Source organism: Myxine glutinosa, chromosome 7 (genome assembly GCF_964187855.1).
Source record: "Myxine glutinosa chromosome 7, kmMyxGlut1.1, whole genome shotgun sequence".
NCBI lineage: Eukaryota > Metazoa > Chordata > Myxini > Myxiniformes > Myxinidae > Myxine > Myxine glutinosa.
The window spans coordinates 25,930,702-25,955,658 of NC_136267.1; the positions used below are offsets into that span (position 1 = coordinate 25,930,702).

At 44.0% G+C, this 24,957-nt stretch overlaps 1 protein-coding gene across 1 annotated transcript in view; it reads left to right on the forward strand.

Moving 5' to 3' along the window:
- The window catches only part of NCAPG2 (non-SMC condensin II complex subunit G2), a 275,080-nt gene that overhangs the window by 109,747 nt on the left and 140,376 nt on the right, over window positions 1–24,957 (forward strand). Inside the window, exons 15-18 of the mRNA XM_068121956.2 lie at window positions 4,788–4,897; window positions 19,329–19,505; window positions 21,280–21,350; window positions 23,049–23,211. Of these exons, the coding sequence (XP_067978057.2) occupies window positions 4,788–4,897; window positions 19,329–19,505; window positions 21,280–21,350; window positions 23,049–23,211 (521 nt within the window). The remainder of the gene's footprint in view (window positions 1–4,787; window positions 4,898–19,328; window positions 19,506–21,279; window positions 21,351–23,048; window positions 23,212–24,957) is intronic.

Genomic DNA, 24,957 nt, shown 5'->3' on the forward strand with positions numbered 1-24,957 from the left:
ACGAAAGACCGACGATTCTGTACACAGGTATGAAAAACCAACACCGAGAATACTATTAAAGACACCCCAATAGGTACATACACCGAGAGAAAGATACAGTTTCGACAAAAACACAATTGTGAAAAGTTACTTAACTTCGAAAGCGTGCTGCATGGACAGCTTTGAAGAGACGAGACCTCCAATCTTGCGCATGCGCAATAAATCCAATTCCAATAAATCCAATCCAATAAATCCAAAATAAATCCAATTGATAGCGCAGGGTAATAAAGATGAGTGAGCCAGTTGCAGAGGCAGCCATGCAAGCGCAAGCCTTAGGGTAGTCTGCTTTGGATGATATGCAATTCCTTCCTTTCTCCACTCCACAGACTTTCCATCACTTTAGTAAAGGTTGATCCTGACCTCGTCTGTCCATGAAACTTTGTTCCAGAACTCTACCGGCTCACCTTTGTACTTCTTGGCAAATTATAATATGGCCTTTCTGTTTTTGGTGCCGATGAGAATTTTTCATCTTGCAGTGTAGCGTACGACACACGGTGTATACCCTGGTTACGGTGTGTACCCTGGTTGGAATAGGTACACCATATCCCTGCGTGTCGTAAGAGGCGACTAAGAGGGTTGGCGTCAGGAAGGGCATCCGGCCATAAAAACATTGCCTCAAAAAGAGAACCATGACAATTACAACTACATATGGGCAGGGTACAGCCCGAAGTGGAGATCAGTTTCTGAGGTTTGGGACATGGAATGTAGGGACAATGACAGGGAGATCAGGAGAAGTGGTGGAAGTATTGATCAGAAGAAGAGTGGACATATGTTGTGTGCAAGAGACGAGATGGAAGGGAAGTGGTGTGAGAATGGTGAAGGGTAGGCAGGGACAGAAAGTTTGTGTGGCAAGGGTGCCCGGAGGGCGTGAATGGTGTTGGTGTCCTGTTTTCTGAGGAGTTTGTAGACAGTGTGGTGAGTGTGACTAGAGTGAGTGATAGGTTGATGATGGTGAAAATGATGATTGGAAAGCTCAAGGTGAATGTCATCTCGGGATATGCTCCGCATGTTGGTCGGAGCGATGAAGAGAAGGACAAGTTCTGGTGTGCGATAGAGAAGCTGATGGAAAACGTGAAAGATGAGGAAGTTGTTGTGGGAGGAGGAGACCTAAATGGACATGTGGGAAGGAGTATGGACGGTTTTGAGGGAGTTCATGGGGTTTACGGATATGGTGTGAGAAATGGAGAAGGTGAAAGGATTTTGGAGTTTGCTGTTGGAGCTGATTTGTTGATTTGTAATACTCAGTTCCAGAAAGGGGATAATAAGCTTGTTACATACACGTCAGGTGGGTCGACGACAACCGTTGACTACCTGATGGTGCGTAGGTGAGATAGGGGGCACCTCCGGGACACAAAGGTGATCCAGGGGGAGGAGGCTGTTTCACAGCACCTCTTGGTTGTCTGCGACATAAGGGTGAAAGGTGCAAGGAGAGCTCGGCGGGTGAAGTACCAACCGAGAATGAAGGTGTGGAGGTTGAAAGACGTGACAGTAAGGGAGGCATTAAAAGAGGGGCTGAGTAGGGTAGAGGATGATGTGGTTGAGCTTGAACGTGGTTGGATGTCAATGAAAGTCTGTTGGGAGCCGTTGGTGAGGTATGTGGATGGACAAAAGGATCACCGAGGCACTCGGAAACATGGTGGTGGGATGATGAAGTTGGAAAGAGGATTGACGAGAAGAGGAAGAAGTTCAAGGAGTGGCAGAAGGCGAAGGGTACGGGAGCAGAAAAAGCAGAGCATGAAAGTTATAAGGCAGCCAAGAAGGCTGCAAAGAAAGAGGCAGCAAAGGCGCAGGAGGCATGTAGGAAAATGTTCGGAGAACGCTTGGATTCGGAAGAGGGTCAGAGAGCGGTATTCAGGATTGCAAAGTAGATAGCGAAAGAGAGGTGTGATGTAATGGGGGTGAGTTGCTTGAAGGATGAAGTGGGACAAATCGTTGTGGACCCAGATGGAATTAAAGGATGATGGAAAAGATATATGGAAATGCTGTTGAATACAGAAAATGAATGGGATGGCAACATAGAGAGTAACCCAGTTTTAGGACCGGCAGAGAAGATAACTGAGAAGGAAGTTGAGGAAGCGATAAAAGCAATTAAAAAAAAAAAAAAAAAAAAAAAAAAACCACCGTTTAGAGGCCATTTTTCCCCGCAAAGCGGGGGTTGGCCTTTTCGGGGACCGTGGTAGTTGTTGTTTTTTGGTCCCCTTTTTGAAGCAATGTTTTACGGCCGGATGCCCTTCCTGACGCCAACCCTTTTTGCCGCTAACGCTTGGATTCGGAAGAGGGTCAGAAAGCGGTATTCAGGATTGCAAAGCAGATAGCGAAAGAGAGGTGTGATGTAATGGGGGTGAGTTGCTTGAAGGATGAAGTGGGACAAATCGATAAAAGTGGGAGCGATAAAAGCAATGAAGAGTAGAAAAGCGGGAGGGCCAACCGGAGTTGTGGGAGATATGTTGAAGGCAGCAGGAAGTTGGGGTGTGAAGAGAATGGCAGACATCTGTAATCTGGTGGTCAAAGAAGGTCACATTCCAGTGGATTGGGAACTGAGTACCCTCGTCCCTCTATACAAGGGGAAAGGTGACCCTCTGGAGTGTGGCTCGTACCGAGCGATAAAGTTATTGGAGCATGGAATGAAGGTATTGGAAAGGGTGTTGGAGAGGAGGATAAGGAAGAAGGTGAAGATCGACGAAATGCAGTTTGGATTTATGCCAGGAAGAGGAACAACAGAGGCGCTCTTTATTGGGAGGCTGTTGCAGGAGAAGTACATGGAGAAGAGGAAGAAGTTGTTTCTTGGGTTTGTTGATCTGGAGAAAGCATTCGAGATGGTTCCACACGAAGTATTGACGTGGGCATTGAGGAAGTTAGAAGTGGAGGAATGGTTGATCAGAGTTGTGATGGCCATGTACAAAAGAGCGCGCACAGCTGTAAGGACGAAGGACGGGAACAGTGGTGAGTTTGAGGTGAAGGTGGGAGTGCAGCAGGGGTCGGTACTAAGTCCACTACTATTTGTAGCTGTGATGGACGTGCTGGCTCAGAACATAAAGGAGGGTTTACGGTGGGAGTTGTTGTATGCAGTTGATCTGGTGTTGATTGCGGAACGTATGGATGGACTGAAGGAAAAGATGAACAAGTGGAAGGAATGTATGGAGACAAAAGGTCTGAAGGTGAATATAGGAAAGACGAAGGTGATGGCAAGTGGTAAAGCATGTAGTGAGGTGGAAATAACTGGGAAGTGGCCATGTGCTGTGTGCAGGAAGGGTGTCGGAGTGAACTCCATTCAATGTACAATGTGCGCTGAGTGGGTTCATCAAAAATGTAGTGGTCTGAGAGGGTCATTAACAGTGTGGCAGCTACATTCAAATGTAAGGTGTGCACAGAGGGGAGCTGCAGATGGAGGAAATGTTGAGTTGGATCTTGGAGACGGCGTGAAGCTGGAAGCTGTGAAAACATTTTGCTACCTCGGAGACATGCTGAATGGAGAAGGTGGATCAGACTCGGCAATGGTTGCTAGAGTGAGATGTGCATGGAAGAAGTTTCGGGAACTGAGTGGCATGCTGATGAGGAGGGGAGTGTTGTTGAAGCTGAAGGGAAAGGTGTATGCTGCATGTGTGAGAAGTGTTATGATTTATGGGAGCGAGACATGGGTCATCAATGGAGAGCAGCAACGAAGGCTGGAAAGGGTGGAAATGGGAATGGTTCGGTGGATGTGCGGAGTATCGCTGAGAGAGAGGAAGACAAATGATGAATTGCGAAAGATGATGGGAATAGAGCCTGTGATTGATGCTGTGAAGAGGAACAGATTGAGATGGTTTGGTCATGTGTTGAGGAAGGATGAAAGTGACTGGTTGAGAAGAGTGATGGAAATGAATGTAGAAGGAAGTAGAGGATGGGGAAGACTGAGAAAGACTTGGCTAAAGATGGTGGAAGAAGAAATGCAGGCAAGGGGGTTAACAAGGAGAGATGCAGAAAATAGGGCAAAATGGAGAAGATTGTCATGGGGACCGCAAGGCTAACCCCCGCTCTAACAGGGAAAATGGCCTTAAAATGCACGTTGTTTGTTGTTGTAGTGTAGCCTTTGTAATTCTGCTGTTGAAAGTCTTCTCTGAAATATAGATTGTGATACTTTCACCCCTGCACCCTGGAGGTTGTTGGTGATTGACAGTTGTTTTAGGGTTTTTCTTCACAACTCTGAGGATTTTTCTGTCATCAACTGCAGTTGTTTTTCCTTGGTTGACCTGGACATTGTCCATTGCTTAAGTACATGAGTGGCTTCTTTCTTTTTCAAGATATTCCAAATGCTTGTATTTGCTCTGCCCAGTTTATGTGAATAATTGAATTATTCTGTTCTTTCAGCTTCCAAATTGCTTACTTTTCTTTCATAGACAGTTCGTTGGTCTTCAGGTTGGTTTATGCCTACTGATTCCAAAGGCAGACTCCCAAGGCAAAAGCAAAGGCTAAAACCAAGACTAGACATTCACAGATCTGTGTAACAGTAATATCAAATTTCACGTCACTGTTCCAACACTCATGGAGGGCACTGTATGAACTGGTACTTTGACTTGAAATGAAGCTTTAATTTGAAATGATTATTCTGATCAACTCCACTAATTATATACTTTGCTAATTATGTAGTTTTTGTGTTCCTCTTCCCAAAGTGCGTAAGACCGTGCCAAAACTGCACTGAATGGATTGAAAATAATGACCTTTAAATTTTTTCCCAGTTGAGATTTTTTTTGTATGTCTTTCCTTTCAAGTGAAACTGCTGCTGCAGCAGAGACTGTGCCTGGATGCCTGCGTGCTGAAATTAGAGGAGGAAGAGGAGAATGGTGTCATAAATAGCAGTGAGGGAAAGGAGAATACCAGTGTGAGCCTCGTCTTTTGTGCTTTGTTGGAATAAGTGTGTTTCTAAAATATAAATTATTGCATGTTATTTTTTTTGTCAATTAACAAATATAGGAATGAGAAATGTCAGAGATTACAGGAGAGTGCATCATTGAGCAAGAAGGCTGATTGGGCTGTGGAGGGAAATCAGGAGTCTCATCCCCAAAGACTACCGGCTCAAAGGTTCATTGAATCGTTTTATTAAAAAACATCTATTTACAGCGCAAACGACCATCCTGTGCACATGGATGGTAGGAGCGAGCTATGATGTCGGGCAGGCAACATGTTAGTCTCTCCTATCATCCATGTGCACAGGATGGAAGTTTGCACTGTAAATATGTTTGAACGTTTGAGCCGGTGGTCTTTGGTGATGGGACTCCTGATTTCCCTCCACAGGGCTATAAAACCGTGGCATTCTTGTTTGATGAACCTAATCATGCTTTTATCAGATTGACCAGGAAGATGTTTTTGGTTATTGTTGAACAGGAAAATAATTAACCTTTGTCGTCAACAACTTGGTTGCATCACACTAAAATACATAATTTGGTGTCTGTCTGTCTGACGATTTTTGACCGCGATACATTCGGTCGTTACTTATCCAATCTCACCAAACTTGATAGGAGGATTAAGGGTCATACAATGAAGGTTGTAGTGAATGCATTTGCTCCCCTCCCAAAGGGGGTTTTCTCTGCCAAGGGCGTTTTCCCCTCCAATGTGGATGCATGTTGAGGTGTACAGTCACGTGAAAAAGTAAGTACACCCCATGTAAAGTTTTGACTTTTTCAACATATTGCAACATACAGCTATTTGATCTTCATTTCAACAATATTGATAGATAAAGGTGATATAATATAACAAATATCATGAAACATTTACATTTTGTAGTCCATTCTATAATTTAAATAAACATCAATGCAAATTTCGCATGTGGAAAAAGTAAGTACACCCTTGGCTCTAATAGGTGGTATTGCCCCCTTTGGCAGAAACAACTTTAAGTAGGCGTTTCTTATAACTGTCTACTAGTCTCTGACATCGACTGGGAGAAATTTTTGCCCACTCCTCCATGCAGAATTCTTTCAGCTGTGCGATGTTTGAGGAGTTTCTTGTATTCACAGCTCGTTTCAAATCCCCCCACAACATCTCGATGGGATTTAGATCCGGGCTTTGACTTGGCCATTCCAGAACCCTCCATTTCTTTCTTTTCAGCCATTCCTTGGTGGATTAACTGGTATGTTTAGGGTCATTGTCATGTTGCAAGGTCCACCTTCGGTTGAGATTCAACTTCCCGACAGATGGCCTCACATTATCCTCAAGCACCCTCTGGTACAATGAAGAATTCATAGTGGATTCTATGATGGTGAGCTGCCCAGGCCCTGATGCAGCAAAGCTGCCCCAAACCATAATATTTCCACCACCATGCTTTACAGTTGGTATCAGGTTATTGTGGTCAAATGCTGTCTTTGGTTTTTGCCAAACATGTCTTCTGGTACTGTGGCCAAATAGCCTACCTTTGACTCATCTGTCCAGAACACAATGTTCCAGAAGTGGTGGTCTTTGCCTAGGTGTTCATTGGCAAACTTTAGTCTTAGGCTAATGGTGAAATCTCAAAAGGGGCCTTAAAATGGGTCTAACCCCTCCCCATCTTAGAACAAAACACAACCTATTGTTTCTTCAAGGGGGATGTCTGGGGAGTTAGAAAATCATGGTTGTGAATATGAAAGCATTGCACATCACTCCGAGAATCACATTTACATATATATATAATAGGTGCTGATGTTGACGCCAAGAGCCGATTTGACGTAACAGGTCTTTTGCCTTTATAGGCATCAATATTGATGCTATATGCACAAATGTGGTATTAAAATGTGCAGGAAGATAAGACACACTCAATAAAATAGGATTGAGGCTTCAAATAACTTTTATTGGATAGAAATGACAAAATGTTGAAATTAAATGCTGCAAATTCACTTCGGTTTCATCGATAAAGTGGGACAAATACATTGTAATTTCAGAAATATTAGCTTCATAGTCATAAAGTTTATGTTCAAATTTCCCCTGTTCATTTGTGTAGATCACATTATTAACCAAAATGTTAATATCAATAATACTGATAATTATACTGTCAAAATCAAATGTCACCCCCCTAATATTTTATTGAAATTCACAAATCGCAATACCGCCAAAACATCAAGTAGTGGGGCAGATAAGATCATATATGGAAGGTATTGTGCATTTTATGTGCATGGCAGTTTCAGCATATAATCTACATACCCCAAGGTTTTATTTCAGACATGGAGGCAATTTGTTTCTGACCTGTGGTGACCTTGAGAGGTCATTGACCCCAGCATTGCATGCTCCATTGACAGTTTGACCTTGATCCCTTGTTCCAAGGTAAAATCTGATGGTGGGAAATGATTCCCCATATATGATTTCCTATTAGTGCCTAATACATACCTAAACTGTCTGACCATTATTTAAAGAGTTACAGGTACTTGAAAGTAAAAGCTATAAATATCTTCGGGACAACCCCTTATGTCATGTGACTGATGACACAATCCTCTCAGCTTTCAACTGTCTCCATGTCATAAAATGCACAATTGGTTTGCTATATTTCTTTCCAGATGGACTTTTCTGACAATGGTCATCACCCTTCTACTATGGATTTGGAAGCACCAGCTGTGAAACGTCGAAAAATCGATACGGACCATTGTATCATATGCTCCAAAACTGTTGACCCGAAAAAGGACCATGTGGTTAAGAACCCAACTGCTGATGGCTTGAATGCAATTCTAAAAGCAAGTAAGCTGAGACAAGATGATGTTTATGAAGCACTCTGGCCTTTGCAACAAGAGATTTTAAGCCTGAATCTGAAAGTGGCTTTCCATAAATCATGTCGTGCCAATTACACCAGCAAGTCAAATTTGCCTAAATGCCAATCTACCGATACTGAACAACAACCGTGTACGTCGGAGTCCATCTCTATGGAACCTTCAAGGCTCATGAGAAGTGAAACAAGCGGGTTTGACATCAGGAATGATTGTTTCATTTGTGGCAAATGGAACACTTCAAATAGAAAAAAGCTGACACAAATTTCCACAGGCATCGGACAGACCACCAGAGAAAAGGTTCTTGCAGTGGCCCACAAAAGAAAAGACGACACCATTCATATGCGAATGCTCTTGTATTCAGATTTATTTGCCGATGATGCCAAATACCACCGATTATGCTGTGGACATTATATAACAGACCTCAACATAGCTGCTGCGCAAAACAAGTCAGGAGAGTGAGCAGCAGTTACATTACACGATGTAGCCTTTGATGAACTTAAAATTAATTTGGACCAAACTGGCTTCTCCAAAAAAAAAGACTGTGACAACCCTTGCCAGTTTGAAAGCACAGTTCATCAACTATTTAGTTGAATTTGGTGCCAGTAATGCGCAGCAGTACACCGCCTGGAAATTGAAGGAACGATTAACCAAACATTACAGTGATAAGTTGGTCTCTAAAAAAAAAAAAAAACACCTTTAGAGGCCATTTTTCCCCGCAAAGTGGGGGTTGGCCTTTTTCGGGCACCATGGTTGTTGTTGTTTTTTAGTCCCCTTTTTGAAGCAATGTTTTACGGCCGGATGCCCTTCCTGCCGCCAACCCTGTTTGTCGCCTTTTACGACAAGCAGAGAATTACCAGTGAACTGGTACTCAATTTGCCGACCTCGGAAGGATGAACAGGCTGAGTCAACCCCCCTGGCGTTAATTCAGCGATCGACCGGGATTCAAACCCAGGATCCTAGGACCCTAAGCTGGCACCCTAGCCGCTAGCCCAACACCAGGGCCTTGGTTGGTCTGTGTTACATTATATGGTTGTACTGACATCGTGTGCTCCTCTTCTGTGACCTTGGGTGATGCACTAAAAAAGGCCACTGTTCTGCAAGATGCAAACGATGATGATGACTATGAAAAACTGGTTTCTACAGCACAAGCAGAACCAGTGAATGAAAACCCTATCTTGCACACTGCTGCTGGCATACTGAGGAAGCACATGGCTGACATCAAGCATGCAACTGGTGTCTATGCACCAGCTGAAGACACAAACATTGAGCAGTATGCCAAATTCATTCCAGTTGCTATGTATGACTTCATTCAGTGGTGCTTCAGTGAGAAGTCATACACGAATATAACTAGCTGTAGCAACGAGGGTGTTTCAAAAAGCAACCTGAAAACGATCGCCATATGTCATGACATAATATCACAGAACCACAAAAGAATTGAATCACTGTTAGCCGGTAACCTAGGAGTGGCATCAGTAACTCTGGTCTTTGATCGCTATGATGCGCAGCTCTCCATTAAGCAGCTGGAAAGAGACTGCCGTACGTGTGGAGAGACAACCCCAAGCTATGTCATCAGTGGACGTCGCCGAGTTCCAAACTATAGAAAATTCCTGAAGAACGCCAAAAACAAATCAGCACTTGTTGAGTTCATCTGCGAATATTTGACACAAACTGCTCCACAGCTCCTCGGGGAACACCAGTCGATTACATTGGCAGGAGGGTTCGAAGATGGTCAGCTGGTTAAACTTGTTGAGCAAACAGGAGTTCAGGAAAAACCTGAATTGTTCAGCACCCATGAGGAGGCCGACACACGGATCCTGCTACATACCATCGATCTCGCTAAATCACACTCGAGGATCATTGTTAGATGCGATGACACTGATGTATTAATTCTTCTAATATACTACTGTGGCAAGGGCATGCTCGGCAACTGCAATGTGTACATGAATGCCGGTCATTGTAGCAAAGTAACGAATCGCCAGAGGTTCATTCCTGTCAGCAGCATAACTGACAAAATTGGGCAGGACATTTCACTGTGCTTACCAGCATCCCACGCTCTTAGCGGCTGCGATAGTACCTCCTCACTCTTCAGGATAGGCAAGCGAACTGCCTACAGCAAGCTCTTGCAGAACATTGGAGACTTGCTACCACTGTCACAGCTGGGTCAGTCCAGTGATGTATCCGAGGTACTCCTCACTGCCACAAAGTATGCACTACTGCTGTATGGATCGAAGAGCAAATCGTGCCACTCTCTGGACCAGCTACGCTATGATTATGCATGCAAAAGTGATAAGGCTGCATGTCTCTTCCCACCCACCGATGATGCATTTGAACAACACGTCAGACGCGCCAATTACCAGGTGGCAATATGGGTTCACAGTCACGTAGCAAAGCCAGTTCTTTGGAAGCCTGATGGCCATGGATGGCAGCTGAGAGATAACAAACTCGAGCCCGTCATGTTCAAAAAAGAAGCGGCCCCAAAAGAGGTTCGGGATCTCACACATCTGTATTGCATGGATGAGGACTGTTCACAGACCAGAGCCTGTCAGTGCCTGAGAGCGGGGCTGACATGCACTGAATTTTGCTCCTGGGTCCTTCCCTGTTTGTCGTAAAAAGGCGACAAAAAGGGTTGGCGGCAGGAAGGGCATCCGGCCGTAAAACATTGCTTCAAAAAGGGGACCAAAAAACAACAACAAACACGGTCCCCGAAAAAGGCCAACCCCCGCTTGCGGGGAAAAATGGCCTCTAAAGGTGGTTTTTAATGGTGATGGTTGCCCAAACACAGACAATTCTCTTATCTTCAGTGACAGCAGCGATGATGACAGTGACTGAACATAGTTCGACTTCATTCAGAGCATCATCAGAATGACATGTATATACTACTGCGATTTCTGGATGTTGGTAAAATATTAGGGGGGTGACGTTAGATTTAGACAATATAATTATATAGTATCATTGATATTAACATTTTGCTTAATAATGTGATATACACAAATGAACAGGGGAAATTTGAACATAAACTTTATGACTATGAAGCTAATATTTCTGAAATTACAATGTATTTGTCCCACTTTATCGATGAAACCAAAGTGAATTTGCAACATTTAATTTCAACATTTTGTCATTTCTATCCAATAAAAGTTATTTGTTAAGCCTCAATCCTATTTTATTGAGTGTGTCTTATCTTCCTGCACATTTTAATACCACATTTGTGCATATAGCATCAATATTGATGCCTATAAAGGCAAAAAACCTGTTACTTCAAATCGGCTCTTGGCGTCAACATCAACACCTATTATATATACAGACTTGGCATTTAATATGGAATATATTTTTTTTCTTGACTTGGGTTTACTTTCTTAACTCAGTATATCAATCTGGTGAGTTTCTTTCACACTTTGGTGATTTATTTGTTAAAAGAACCATGTCACTGATTGTCTGTCGCAGCAAGAAGTCAACAACAGGATTATATCACAGGTGGCGTGGCAAAATGTACGGACAGGTGCATTTGATGATTGGCTTCACAGTCGGGTATACAAGGGTTGTTGCGTTCTGTATTAGTGAAAACAACTGCTGCACATCTCCAAAAGTTATTGCCGCTTCCTCTGGAGATGGTCCGTCAACTCGACAATGCTGTTTGTCATGGAGTGGTGGCTTTACGAAATTACGGCATGAAACAGCGTGCTATTGCTCGGCAGTATGGCATCACTCAAGGTCAGGTGTCACAGATCCTGAAACGAAATGCTTAGAGGGGTGTCCCTACTCTAATACCGAGGCCAGGACGTCCCCGCAGAACCACAAGGAAGGGTGATCGCCAGCTGCACCGGTTAGTCCGCAATGGCCGTACCAAGTCAGCTAATCGGCTTAGGGCTGGGTGGCAGCAACTGACAAATGTGCCTGTACCCAGAAGGCTAGTCAACCAACGACTGGTTCAAGCAGGCTATCGTGCCAGGCATCCCCTGAGAAAGCCACGTCTGACCAGACAACACCGCCAGCGCCGATTGTAGTGGGCCAGAGAGCACCGTCAATGGCATCCAGGATACTGGAATCACGTGATCTTCAGGGACGAGTCTAGATTTCTGGTCTATCGTCAAGACGGCCGCGTCCGAGTGCGCAGACAAGTGCATAAAGCCTAAAACAAAGATTGTATAGTGCCAAGAGTCCAAGCTGGAGGTGGTGGGGTGACCGTTTGGGGTGCTTTTCATGCAGGGGGCAAAACTGACCTGGTTGTTCTGAATGGAAACCTGAACCAGTTCAAGTACAGGGCCATTCTGGAAGAAACATTGCTTCCATTTGCTCGTGCAGCCTTTCGAGGAAACTTTGTCTTCCAAGATGACAATGCACGGCCTCATCGTGCTCGCATGATCCAACACTTTCTTGCTGACCATGGTGTAGAGCATATGGAGTGGCCTGCCATGTCCCCGGATATGAATCCGATAGAGAACTTGTGGGCAGAATTAACGCGTCAAATCGACCACTTGGACCAGCAGCTTACCTCTGTGCGTGAATTGCAGCAGACTATTGTCACTGCATGGCAAGCGATTCCTGTCCAAACCTTGGCAAATCTCGTGAACAGCATGCCTCAATGTGTACGTGCTCTCCTGAATGCTCGTGGGGGTTACACGAAGTACTGAACTGTAATTTTACTGTCCGTAATCCCAGTCGTAATTTAACTTTTGTTTTTGTTAAAAAAATTTTTGGCTAATGTGCAAAATAAAGAGATACTTCTGGAAAACGTACAGAAGTTTAACACAGTACTGTCCATGAATTGAGTTCGATATCAGTTTACATCACTTTCAAGGATCAATTTATTTGTTTCGAAATGTCAAATGTGGTTTTTGTTTCTTTTAAAGGTCACATTAACAAAATCTAGAATAATTTCAACATAATTCCAATGAACTTTTTGTTCTCATCTTGAAAAGTAAGTTCACCCCCACAAAAAAAATATTCCATATTAAATGCCAAGTCTGTATATGTAAATGTGATTCTCGGAGTGATGTGCAATGCTTTCATATTCACAACCATGATTTTCTAACTCCCCAGACATCCCCCTTGAAGAAAAAATAGGTTGTGTTTTCTTCTAAGATGCGGAGGGGTACTCGACCCAAAAGCACCCTACACCGCCCGCCTATCTTGCCCTGATGTTCTTTCTGGACAGCAAAGGTTTTCTCCTGGCACACCTCCCATGTAGATCAAATTCGTGCAGCCTCTTTCTAATGGTGGACTCGTGCACTTTGACATCAACAGTGGTGTTACGGATTCGTCACTTCCGTTGTTGTGGTTTTCGTCCACTGTAAAACATTTTTGATTCCATGTACTATTATTGTTGTCATTTAAGGTAAGTGGAGATTACTGTTTTCAAAAGGTAAAAAGTTAATGCTTTAAATGAAACCGGAACCGGACGACGACGAAGAGGAAGAGGTGGAAAAAAAGGCGGAGCGAGGGAGTCGGACAAGAACCTAGCTGCTTCGAGGTCTGGAGCGAACGATTGGCGAACAAGGGTCACGAGTGAATTTGGGGTTTCTCGGGAAAGGGATTCCTGCGACAGAGTTGTTATCGCTGTGACAGATAAACCTGCGTGACAGGTTTTGTGGTTGATTCCGACGAGAATCATCGGAGTGCTGTTACGCCACGAGAACGGGCCGTCGGACATTTTGACTCGCGTGCTTTGCGCATCGCTCAAGGTTTTTCACTTCGCTTCAACCATTTTCACCACATTCAGATGTTAATCTGGTGTGCGTGTGTAACGTGGCTTTTGAGTGGGAAATCTGCGGTTCGCCGATTGTGAGCCATGGAATGTCCATACCCGAGGGTGTGATTTCCCAGTCGCCTTGAGGGCGCCTTTGCGCAGCTTTGGCAGCGTGCCTGTGACTGTCAACCCAACAGGATTCTGGTCTCGATTAGACATCGTTCTGACGATTACTGGAGCGGATTGACTTTGGCTTGATGCCGGAATAGAGACATTGGGAATCTTCTTCTTTTCGCTCACTTGGAGCACAGTGAGTTATCTTGTACGAACCTGATGGTACCATCATAGGAAATATATATTGGTTGTACAATTGATTACTATTGTTGTTGTACTGTTATTCTTGTGTGATCTTAATACAATACTTGTTTGTTGGTAACAATTGGTGTGGTTTCACCATTGATCTTTGACATACAGAATAACACATCTTTCTGCCGTGACTCCTCTCGGGGCTCGGATGTACACCGTGATTGGGGTTTTGGGAGAAGCACGTAACAAGTGGCAAGAGCTACCTGAAGGTCCCATGATGACATTCTGGGGTTCTTAGAGACTTCTTTCAGCATCTTGCGGTCTGCTCTCGGGCTGAACTTGCTGGGGCGGCCTGGCCTGAACAAGTTGGCAGTTGTTTGGAATCTTCTCCACTTGTAGATGATCTTCCGGACAGTCGAATGATTGATTTCAAATTGTTTGGGGATCTTTTTAAATCCCTTCCCAGACTCGTAGGCATCTATAACCTTCTTTCTGAAGGCCTCAGAGAGCTCTTTTGATCTAGGCATGGTGACGCCACACACTTCAACAACAAAGAGCAAACCAAACTAAATGTCTGAGGTTTAAATAAGACAGATTCCTCCAAGATCCTCTCTAACGATGTATTAATCATTTGCACCTGAGCTGGTGCACCCTGATTCTAATTTTAGGTATTTGAAGTAGTGATAAATGAAGGCGTGTACTTACTTTTTCCACATGCGAAATTTTCATTTATGTTTATTTAAATTATACAATGGACTACAAAATGTAAATGTTTCATGATATTTGTTTTATTATATCACCTTTATCTATCAATATTGTTGAAATGAAGATCAAATAGCTGTATGTCGAAATGTGTTGAAAAAGTCAAAACCTTACATGGGGTGTACTTACTTTTTCACGTGACTGTATATCTGTGTTAAGATAGCTTCATTGTGGCGTTTTTCCAAGGCCGCTTTTAATAACAAAAGAATAATATTAATGTTATTACAAAACAATATTAATATTAATAATATCCCACATCCCCAAGGGGTTTTTCCTCCTTGAACAAATGCCGTGTTAACTGTATAAACAGCTTATCGTGGTGTTTCATGAGAGCACCTCTACCAGAAGTAAAAATATTATTTACCACTCACACATATGATTACCTCTTGAAATAGTCGCTACTGCTGTTTAACATGAAACTAAAAGAAATTTGGAGGAATTCCAGAGCTCTGCCCAGTTTTCAGAGCTTTACGTTGACAAATGGTTGGATATGCATCTTCTAGCAAAGTTTTATTTTTCACGTCATATCCTATAGATTGGCCTGTCTTTGTTGTTCCATTTGAAAACACTAAGGCTCCAAGTGCTCTTCCCAAACTATTTTGTGCCATCCGAAAGAAAATTTGTCAACAGTATGACCAGTTCCTATATTGTAGAGCCACTTCATTGCTAACTCTCTCAACTCTGGATATTTATCCCTATTTTGGATCTCGAAAAAATTTTCACTGCACTTTCCTCTCATTAATAATAACTAGGGCATGCCCGTACTATATATATATCTAAAAGTATATCCCCCCCCCCCCCCTCTATTTACATGAAATGGTTTGGTCCATTCGCAAAGCCAAAGCGAACGGCTTGCGAGTACGGTGACAATCCCCCCCCCTCTATTTACATGAAATGGTTTGGTCCAAAGCGAACGGCTTGCGAGTACGGTGACAATCCCCCCCCTCTATTTACATGAAATGGTTTGGTCCAAAGCGAACGGCTTGCGGAGTTTGGTAAAGAAATCGCCATAGCGTGCACAAACGCGCAGGAAAGCGAAAGAATCGCAAATTAGTTTTAATTAGTTTTAAAACATAGTTTAACGCCCGAGCGAGTTTAACGCAATCGCAAATCGCATCGCAAAGCGAAAGAATCGCAAATTAGTTTTAATTAGTTTTAAAACATAGTTTAACGCCAACATAGCGCCAACATAGTTTGCCGACGGGAAATAAATGAATACGCTCTCAAATGTGCCGTCCGAGGCAGAGTCTGTTCGCCACGTTCGGCACACGTGATAGCTCGCTGCTCTCTGATTGGTTGAATCGTTTTTTGGACATAGCTCGGTAACTACTTCTCCGATTAATTTAAAACCTTGAAAAGGCACATCCTCGGGTCCCCAGCAATATACCTGGCAAGTTTCAAGTATATCGGACCGGTAGTTGTCGAGAAACAGCGGTCGCATACAGACACACACACACACACACACACACAGATTGCTGGAATTATAGATAGATAATAATAATTCATTTATTTTGTATAGCGCTTTTCAAGTAGCCCAAAGGCGCTTTGACAGAGTGGAAAACATAATGCATAACAATACATGAAAACAACAATTGCAAAAAGACAAGAATCAATAGGGAAATATTTAAAGCAAAAGGAGGGAGAAGGAGAGGAGATAGTCAGGGGTTAAATGCTGTGGGTTGAATGTTGAATGCAGTGTTGAACAGGTGGGTCTTTAATGATGTTTTGAATGTGGTGAGTGAGGAGGAGTCTCTGATGGTGTGAGGTAGTGAGTTCCAGAGGGTGGGAGCAGCGATGGAGAAGGCCCTGTCCCCCCAGGATCTGAATTTGGTCCGGATGGAGGGGGTCAGGAGGTTGGTACCAGCAGAGCGGAGGTTGCGGGTGGGAGTGTGTCTGGAGAGGACAGCCGTGCGCCTGATCCTCCGGCATCGTGCTTTCTGTACTGGCGTTGTGATGTCACATTCTCACGAAATCTCACTCTTGCGATAGCTCAATGGCGGCAAACAATGTACATGGATTCACGATCTCAATTGTTCAATCTATATATATAAAACACAGTTTGTGTGTGTGTAATGTTACCGATAGACCCCTAAACGGAGAGGCTTACGTGCTTGATATTTGGCATAGATATGCCCATTGAGCCTGGGACGAACATGGCCGAACTCAAAATATTTGACGATCCATATTTTTTATTCATATTAACCTCAGCGCATTTCAGCGAAGTACCCGCTAATCTCAGCCGGTTCCAGAGCAGCTCGCTGATTCGCTCAGAGCGATCACGTGATGTTCCATTCCCGCCGCCAGACTGATTCGCTCAGAGCAATCACGTGATGTTCCATCCCGTCACACGTCACACGTTTTTTCACCTTTTATGCGATCGTGTTTTGTATCGATTTTGTGCGATATGAATTAAATGTCTGAAACAGCTGTGAAACGTCTTTCCACAACCCTTCCGTAACCGATTGGAGCAGTTTATTGCCGCACAAAACGAGATCCGCGAAGCGAGTTGGTCGAGTCATGCTGACAAAGATGGCGACACGGCGGCTTCACTTTTCACGGAGTATGAGCGTTCTATATATTTTCAATTCAGTGCGCCCGTGATTTGTGGCATAGACATGACCATTGGGCCTTCACGGTGTAATTTGTGCGAGGCTTTTGTCCGAGTGAGCTTGAGTCGAGAGGGCGAATGTACGGGTTGAGAATGTACGGGTCTCCCTTCCCCCGCCCGGCAACGCCGGTACTGGAGGACGTCACAGGATCGGTGAGTCTCCAAAAGCCGCTTCGTGCTGTTGCGAATATGCAGGACTATGTCCGATTGTTGTGCTGCTCTCCGACCATGAGAACTGCAACGTCATTGTTGACTGGCCATCCCCTTCCCTCCCCCTTCCCCCTCCCCCCTCCATCCCCCCCCACCCCTTCTCCCCTCCCCTTCTCCCATCCCCCTCCCCCCTCCCCTTCTCCCCTTCTCCTCCATTTTCCCCCTCCTCCTCCCTTTTCCCCCTCCCCCTCCCTTTTCCCCCTCCCCCTCCCCCTCCCTTTCCCCTCCTCTCCCTTTTCCCCCTCCCCTCCCTTTTCCCCCTCCCCCCTCCCTTTTCCCCCTCCCCCTCCCCCTCCCTTTTCCCTCTCCCCCCTCCCCCTCCCTTTCCCCCTCCCCCTCCCTTTCCCCCTCCCCCCTCCCCCTCCCCTCCCCCTCCCCCTTCCCCCTCCCCCTCCCTCTCCCTTCCCCCTCCACCCTACCCCCTCCACCCTACCCCCTCCCCTTCTCCCCTACCACTCCCTTTTCCCCTCCCCTCCCCCACCCTTCTCCCCTCCCCCACCCTTCTCCCCTCCCCCCTCTTCTCCCCCCCCCCGTTCCCCTCCCCTCCCCCCTCCCCTCCCCCCTCCCCCGCCCGGCAATGCCGGGTACTTCTGCCGGGTCCCCCCCTCCCCTCCCCCTCACCCTCTCCCCTCCCCCTCTCCTCCCCCCTCCCCCTCCCCCCTTCCCCTCCCCCCTCCCACCCCTCCCCCTCGCCCCTCCCACCCCTCCCCCTCCCCCTCCCATCCTTCACCCTCCCATCCCTCACCCTCCCCATCCCCCCCTCTTCCCTCTCCCCTCCCCCCTCTCCCCTCCCCCCCTTCCCCTCCCCCCTCCCACCTCCTGCCTCCCCCCCTTCCCCTCCCCCTCCCTCCTCCCCCCTCCCCTCTCCCCTCCCCCCTTCCCCCCTCCCCCTCCCCCTCCCCCCCCTCTCCCTCCCCCCTCCGGCCCCTCCCGCCTCCACTTCCCCCCTCCCCTCCCCCCTCCGCCCCCTCCCGCCTCCACTTCCCCCCTCCCCTCCCCCCTCCCCTCCCCCCTCCCTCCTCCCTCCCCCCTCCCTCCTCCCCTCCCCCCTCCCCTCCCCCCTCCCTCCTCCCCTCCCCCCTCCCCCCTCTCCCCCCTCCCACCCCTCACCCTCCCCATCCCCCCCTCTTCTCCCCTCTCCCCCTCCCCCTCCCACTGTTCTCCCCTCCCCCCCGTTCCCCTCCCCCCTCCCCTCCCCGCCCCCGCCCGGCAATGCCAGGTACTTCTGCTAGTATTTCTTAAAATACAATGATATATGAAGCAGGGACGCACAAGATCTGCCAGAAACCCTCTTCTGGTGAAACTGCCAAAATCAAGACTCTCTGCTTACCGTCACTATTTCATTCCTCTTTTCTCCCACATCTGGAACAAACTCCCACACTCTCTTCAATTTCACTCCTCCCTCCAGGTCTTTAAAACAGCTGTTCACCACCCTCTCCTGTCTTCCCCCATCCAAAACCTTGATCTTTTCTACCCCCGTTAAAACACCCCAAATCCACCTCTTTCAATCTCCAACTTCTTTTCTGAAATTCCTCGTCGTGTTCATTTGCTTTATACCATGTACCCCTTCCCCCATCCTCCCCCAGCCCTCTCCCTTCCACAGATCTACCAACATCCCTGTTCTCTACTGTTGTTGTGCTTGAATGCTTCCCTCGCTTTCCCTCTCTTGTCTTGCGCTCCCTTTATTGTATGTTATTACATGTCCGTGCATATTTTCCGGGCACGAAGGACGATGTTTCCCTCGCTCTCCCCCTCTTCTCTCGTCTCCCGCTCCATTTATTGTATGTTTTATGTGTCCATGCATGTTTTCGTGTTTAATGTGTTCGGTCTTACATGAGCCGAGACTCTGCATACAAAAAAAAAAAATCTCAGGGAAAATTAATGAAGACAATATTTTTGTACTCATTGACTTTCTTCAAAGCTCTGAGTTTAATTGCGCTTTAAACCAGATGTGTGCTTCCCACTGGCAAGCACCTTGGAGGAGAATGGTTGGCTTTGACTGCATATCCCACAGGATGAAGATGCCGTTGAACTTTCCAGCGACTCGGAAACAATGGCTGCTGTGTTGGAGGTGATTGTCATCCTGTGGAAGAGCATTTGGCCTGCAATTCAGAAGAAACGAAAGGGATACTATGAATACCTTGTGAAGACATTTGCTTCTTCAATGCAAGGTTACTTTCGCATTTTCAAGGTGTGTGGCACGTGTATGTGTATACATGGATGGAATTTGATTTTAAACTTGTTTTTTTAGTTGGAGCTGCTTTACTAACAAACATTTTTATTGTGAAGTGGTGGGAATACCCCCTGAAAATTCAGATCCCTCCTCCTCCCTTATTTATCAACCAATTGCTCTGAAACTTGATACAGCCGTTGGTCCGCAGCTCAGATACTTGATGGTCTGCAGGATCGCTCGGTCTTACATTTTCCGTTTTCATACTTTTCAAATTTGAATCATGGGTGCTCAAGGGCAGGAGGGAGAGTGGGTGAGGGAGGTTACCCCCTGAAACTTTGTGAGCCATACACTAGTTACATTTGCAAAGCAAGGGGAGAGGAGGAGGGGTTACAAAACTACATTATTCGGAGCCGTCACAAAAAAAGAAGACTGAAAGTGTAACAGTGGTGTAGCCGGGCTTGTTTGATACTTTAATTGAAGAGGATAGTATGACCTGGGTGAACATGCCAGTTAGCAAATAATGCAAGTATTAATTTTTTTTGAAGTACTGTGAGTCTCTAAGCTGTTTGTCATCATGGAAGTGAAGAGATTCCATTGAGACACTGGTTTATTATATATGTTTCGACTCAACAATGAACCAACCATACACCGCTTCAACCCAGTAACTTTTGCAGTCACGACAAAGGTATTGCAGTGCTACGAATATATTTACTATATTATTATCATTACGAAGACTATGTTACTGTATCAATAAACTGAGACTAATTCCTTACTCCCGTGATAATTAGTACACCGCTTCTCATTGAGTCATCAATGAACCATACACCGCTTCAATCTAGCAACTTTGCAGTCACAACACAGGGATTGCAGTGTTATGATTATGTTTACATCATTATTATTAACATTATTATTTCTACGAAAACAATACTACTGTATTAAGAAACCTGGGCTAATTTTTCTGAGGAGGCCTGAAGGTGAGGCATGAAGGCATGAAGCCTGAAGCCTGAGGCCTATACATACTGTGTCGTTGGAAGACCCGTAACGCCTATGCTTTCGATGCTTGATGGTCATTTTAACAATCGCTTTGTTTGTGAATTGTGTTTCGTAGCACTGAATGAAAAAAAGTAAAGGTAGAGCATGGCGATTGTAATATATGACAGGTTTGATGATATGTTCGGCCTGAACGGCATAGGAATCAAAATGGCGGTGTGTGGAGTCAGCCGTCTTGCGCCGTAATAACATCACAGACGTAATCACATCACATCACCCCTGTCACGTGACCAGATCCTCAGTTCTGATTGGTGTGGGTTTGTAAGGGACATACATACATACATACATACATACATACATACATACATACATACATACATACATACATACATATATATATATATATATATACATACAGACATATGGACCGACAAACACTGTTCTAGATGGCTTTGCCCTATGGGCAACACCGTAAAAAGTAAGAGAGTGCAGAAGTGGTGGAGGGGGAACCTGTGGAGAAAATAATAGGGAAAGGAGTTTGGCAAGAGACAACTAGTGGAAAGGAAAATCTAGAGAAATTGCAGACAGGGGAGATGGTTCAGGAAGTCTTCCATTTTTCAGTACATATGTTGTTGGCATCTGGGTACAGCTCTCTAAACATGTTACAATTAATTCATTGATTAAAAAAAAAAAATTCAGCACATGGTGTTTCTGAATTTGTCATCGTTTTGTGATATATGATGCCATTTTATTTTCTATTCTGTTATCAAAGCTAATCCATGTGTCACCATCCTATTTGCAGGACAAGAGAAGTTTTACAGCACTCGTCATGATTGCTTCCTTTATGCCTTATTCCTCTGTCCCTACCTTCAGGTTAGTTATTCGACAAGACAATCTTCGACAATGTTTAGCTCTTATACGAGCCTCGACTTGGTTAAAAAAAGAAAAAGAAAAAAAAAGATGTGCAATGGTTGAATCATAGATTTGCAATAGCATGCCGTCGACTTCGCTGTAGTTTTGTGTTGTGAAGATTCTGCATGTTAAGCTAATACAGGTTGGTAAGTTGGGTTATGGATTTTTTTCTTTCCTGACTGACAGAAACTTGTTTAAATCATTGGTAGAAATGTTTATTTGTCAGGATACTAAACTTGGATTTCAGAATCTGGGAGTGATTAAATTGGATTTTTTTTTTTTTTTACTTTTCCATCATCGTATTGGAGCACCAATCCAGTGGCAAATGCAGCTTCAGTGAACTTTCCAGTAATTTCTGTGGAAGCAGTTGTGTCTTACATTTGTGAGTCCCTGATTGGTTGTGAAATGCCATATGCTTTTACGTATGTGAAGTTCAAGATAAACAACAGGAGATGGTTAAAAAACAGTGATTTAGAGTCTTTACCCTTTGGTATAAGCTTTTAAATTATTAGTCCCCTACCGGTGTACACCGGAGGGGACTATAGGTTTGCACTCCGTCTGTCCGTCTGTCAGTCCGTCACGCAAAGAATAGTTTTCCGGACTTTTTTTTCTAAACGCTTAATGCTAATGATTTCAAACTTGGTACATGGTTTCCTCATGATAAGTTACAGATCAAGTTCGAACTTCACGACATTTCGATCATTTTTGACAAAGTTATGGCACTTTGAACTTTGGTAATTTGACCAACAGTTTTCCGGACGACAGACTGCCGGTAGGGGACATGTATTGCATTGCAATACTCAGAATGCTTGTTTGAAATACTTTTTAATAAGGAAGTTTGGTCTTTGTGAAAAAATTTCTGACCATTACTGAAAGTGTAGAATTTTGTTTAAATGTCATAGCTGCCACCATGCCTTGGATTTTATTTCAGACAAAGTAACTAGGGTGAAGGAGATTTTCTATTCCACATTTTATGTATTCAATTGTAATTTTGAGATGTGCCTTGTTAAGCTCATAAATACAATTTTTGGTGTTTTCCAACTTTAAAAACTCATTTGTTTTAATACTGTATAATAAAATGTATCACCACAGTTTTGCAGTTGTTTTCTGGCAGGGCATTGTTTGCTTGACAATTGTGCATGGAGAAAGTCTGTCAGGGTAGTTCATTACCTCCGCAACCAAAGGTGGATGGAGGTTACGTTTTCATCCCAATCTGTCTGTCATTGTGACAACGGAAGATATCGCATCTCCCTTCCTCCTTGGTGAAATCTCACCAGGATATCACAAAAAGTTGTGGGCAGATTTGGATTAAACTTGGTTTACAGGTTGAGTGTGTGACAAGGGCTAATTGATTCGATTTTGGTGAAGATCCGGATCCTATAATTTTTTTAATTGAGTTCCATTGATGCGGGCCAAATTATCACCATTGATAGGGCCAAAAACTATATACAGCACAATATCTCAAAAAGTTATGGATGGATTCGGGCGGAAGTTGGCGGGCAGGTTGGGTGTGTGACAAGGATGAATTAATTAGATTTTTGTAAAGATCCGGATCCAAATCTGGCCCATCCGTGGATACAAAACGTAAACTGTTCATCTTGGTGGAGGTAAGCGCTCTAGTTTGCTTATTTTTTTACAAATATACTTTGTCTATCCCAGCTGCGGTGTGGTTTCAAGGCTGCGTGGCTTCTCTGTGAATGAGAACCCAACATGTTATGGACCCTTGCTGGAATGCCTTTGTGGTTGGAATCATGTGGGGCATCTGCTGGATTTGGTGACTGACTGGCTCAATGCATGTTGTACAGAGCAAAAATCTGAAATGGTAGGTGAGATGTTGTGATTGGCCAGATTTCTTTCCTTTGGAAGATTTTGGTTGTCTTCTTCAAATGTGGTTAATGGTGGAAAAAAGTTCTATATTACAGAATGACCAACAAAATGATCGCAATTTTAAAATTGCGATCAAAGTTGAATAAAGCAACAATGTATTCTTCAAATATGAACAATATTTTTTGGAGGTTTGCTTTTAAACGTGTTTAAACATTAACCACCATTTTGTCTTTCTGGTTTATGTGCTCGGATTGCGATTCATTGTAGGTTAAAGTGCTTAATCCCTTTCTGGCATGCATAATAATGACAGGGCCTGTTCAATTTGAGCCCAGTGACCTTCCTCGCCTTCAAATTATCTGTGAGGATGAATAAATTATTGATGCATGGTGCCAAAGTTGTTGAAAATAAATTTGGGGTCACATGTATAATGAGGTAAGATGAATTGATTAGATTTTGGGGTCACAAGATCAAAGGTCAGAGGTCATGTTAGGTAAAAAAAATTCCTGTTACCATGATAACTTGTGAACCAGTGATGGGATTCTGACCAAATTTGGTACACTTATGTAGAATGATGTAAAGATGAACTGATTAGATTTTGGGGTCAAGAGGTCAAAGGTCGAAGTCTGTAATATGTCTATAACTTGAAAACGGCTGAAGTGATTTAATTCACACTTGGTACAGGTATGTATAATGACGTCAAGATGAACAATTAGATATTGGTGTCACAAGGTCAAATGTCAAAGGTCATGTTAGGTAAACATCCTGTTACCACAATAACTTGTGAACCAGTGATGGCACTCTGACCAAATTTGGTACACCTATGTAGAATGATGTGAAGATGAACTGATTCGATTTTGGGGTCAAGAGGTCAAAGGTCATGTTAGGTAAACATCCTGTTACCGCGATAACTTGTGAACCAGTGATGGCACTCTGACCAAATTTGGTACACTTGTATAGAATGATGTAAAGATGAACTGATTAGATTTTGGGGTCAAGAGGCCACATGTCAAAGTCTGTAATATGTCTATAACTTGAAAACGGCTGAAATTATCAAATTCAAACTTGGTACAGGTATGTATAATGATGGAAAGATTAACTTATTAGATTTTGGGGGCAAAGTTCAAAGATCAAAGGTCAAAGTCCTAATAAATCTATAACTTGAGAACGGCTGAAGTGATCTAATTCAAAATTGGTACAGGTATGTATAATGATGTAAAGATTAACTGATTAGATTTTTGGGGGCAAAGTTCAAAGGTCAATGACCTAATAGATCTATACCTTGAGAACAGCAGATTTTATCTAATTTTAATTTGGTACAGGTATGTATAATGGTGTAAAGATCAACAGATTAGAATTTGGGTCCAAGTGGTCAAAGGTCAGTCTATTATAGGTCTATAACTTTGGAATGGCTGAAGTGATCCAATTCAAACTTGGTACAGGTATGTATAATGATGTAAAGATTAACCGATTAGAATTTATTTGGAGTCAAGATGTCAAAGGTCAAAGTCTGTAATGTGTCTATAACTTGAGAACGGCTGAAGTTATCTCATTCAAACTTGTTACACATATGTACAATGATGTAAAGATTAACTGATTAAATTTTGTGGTTAAGAGGGTATAAAAATATATCCCTTGGATCACAGTCAAGACAATCATTAAGAAGTCTAAGGCGCATGTTACCACCAAGACCCTGCCTAGATCAGGCCGTCCCTCCAAACTGAATGACGAAGCAAGGAGACTG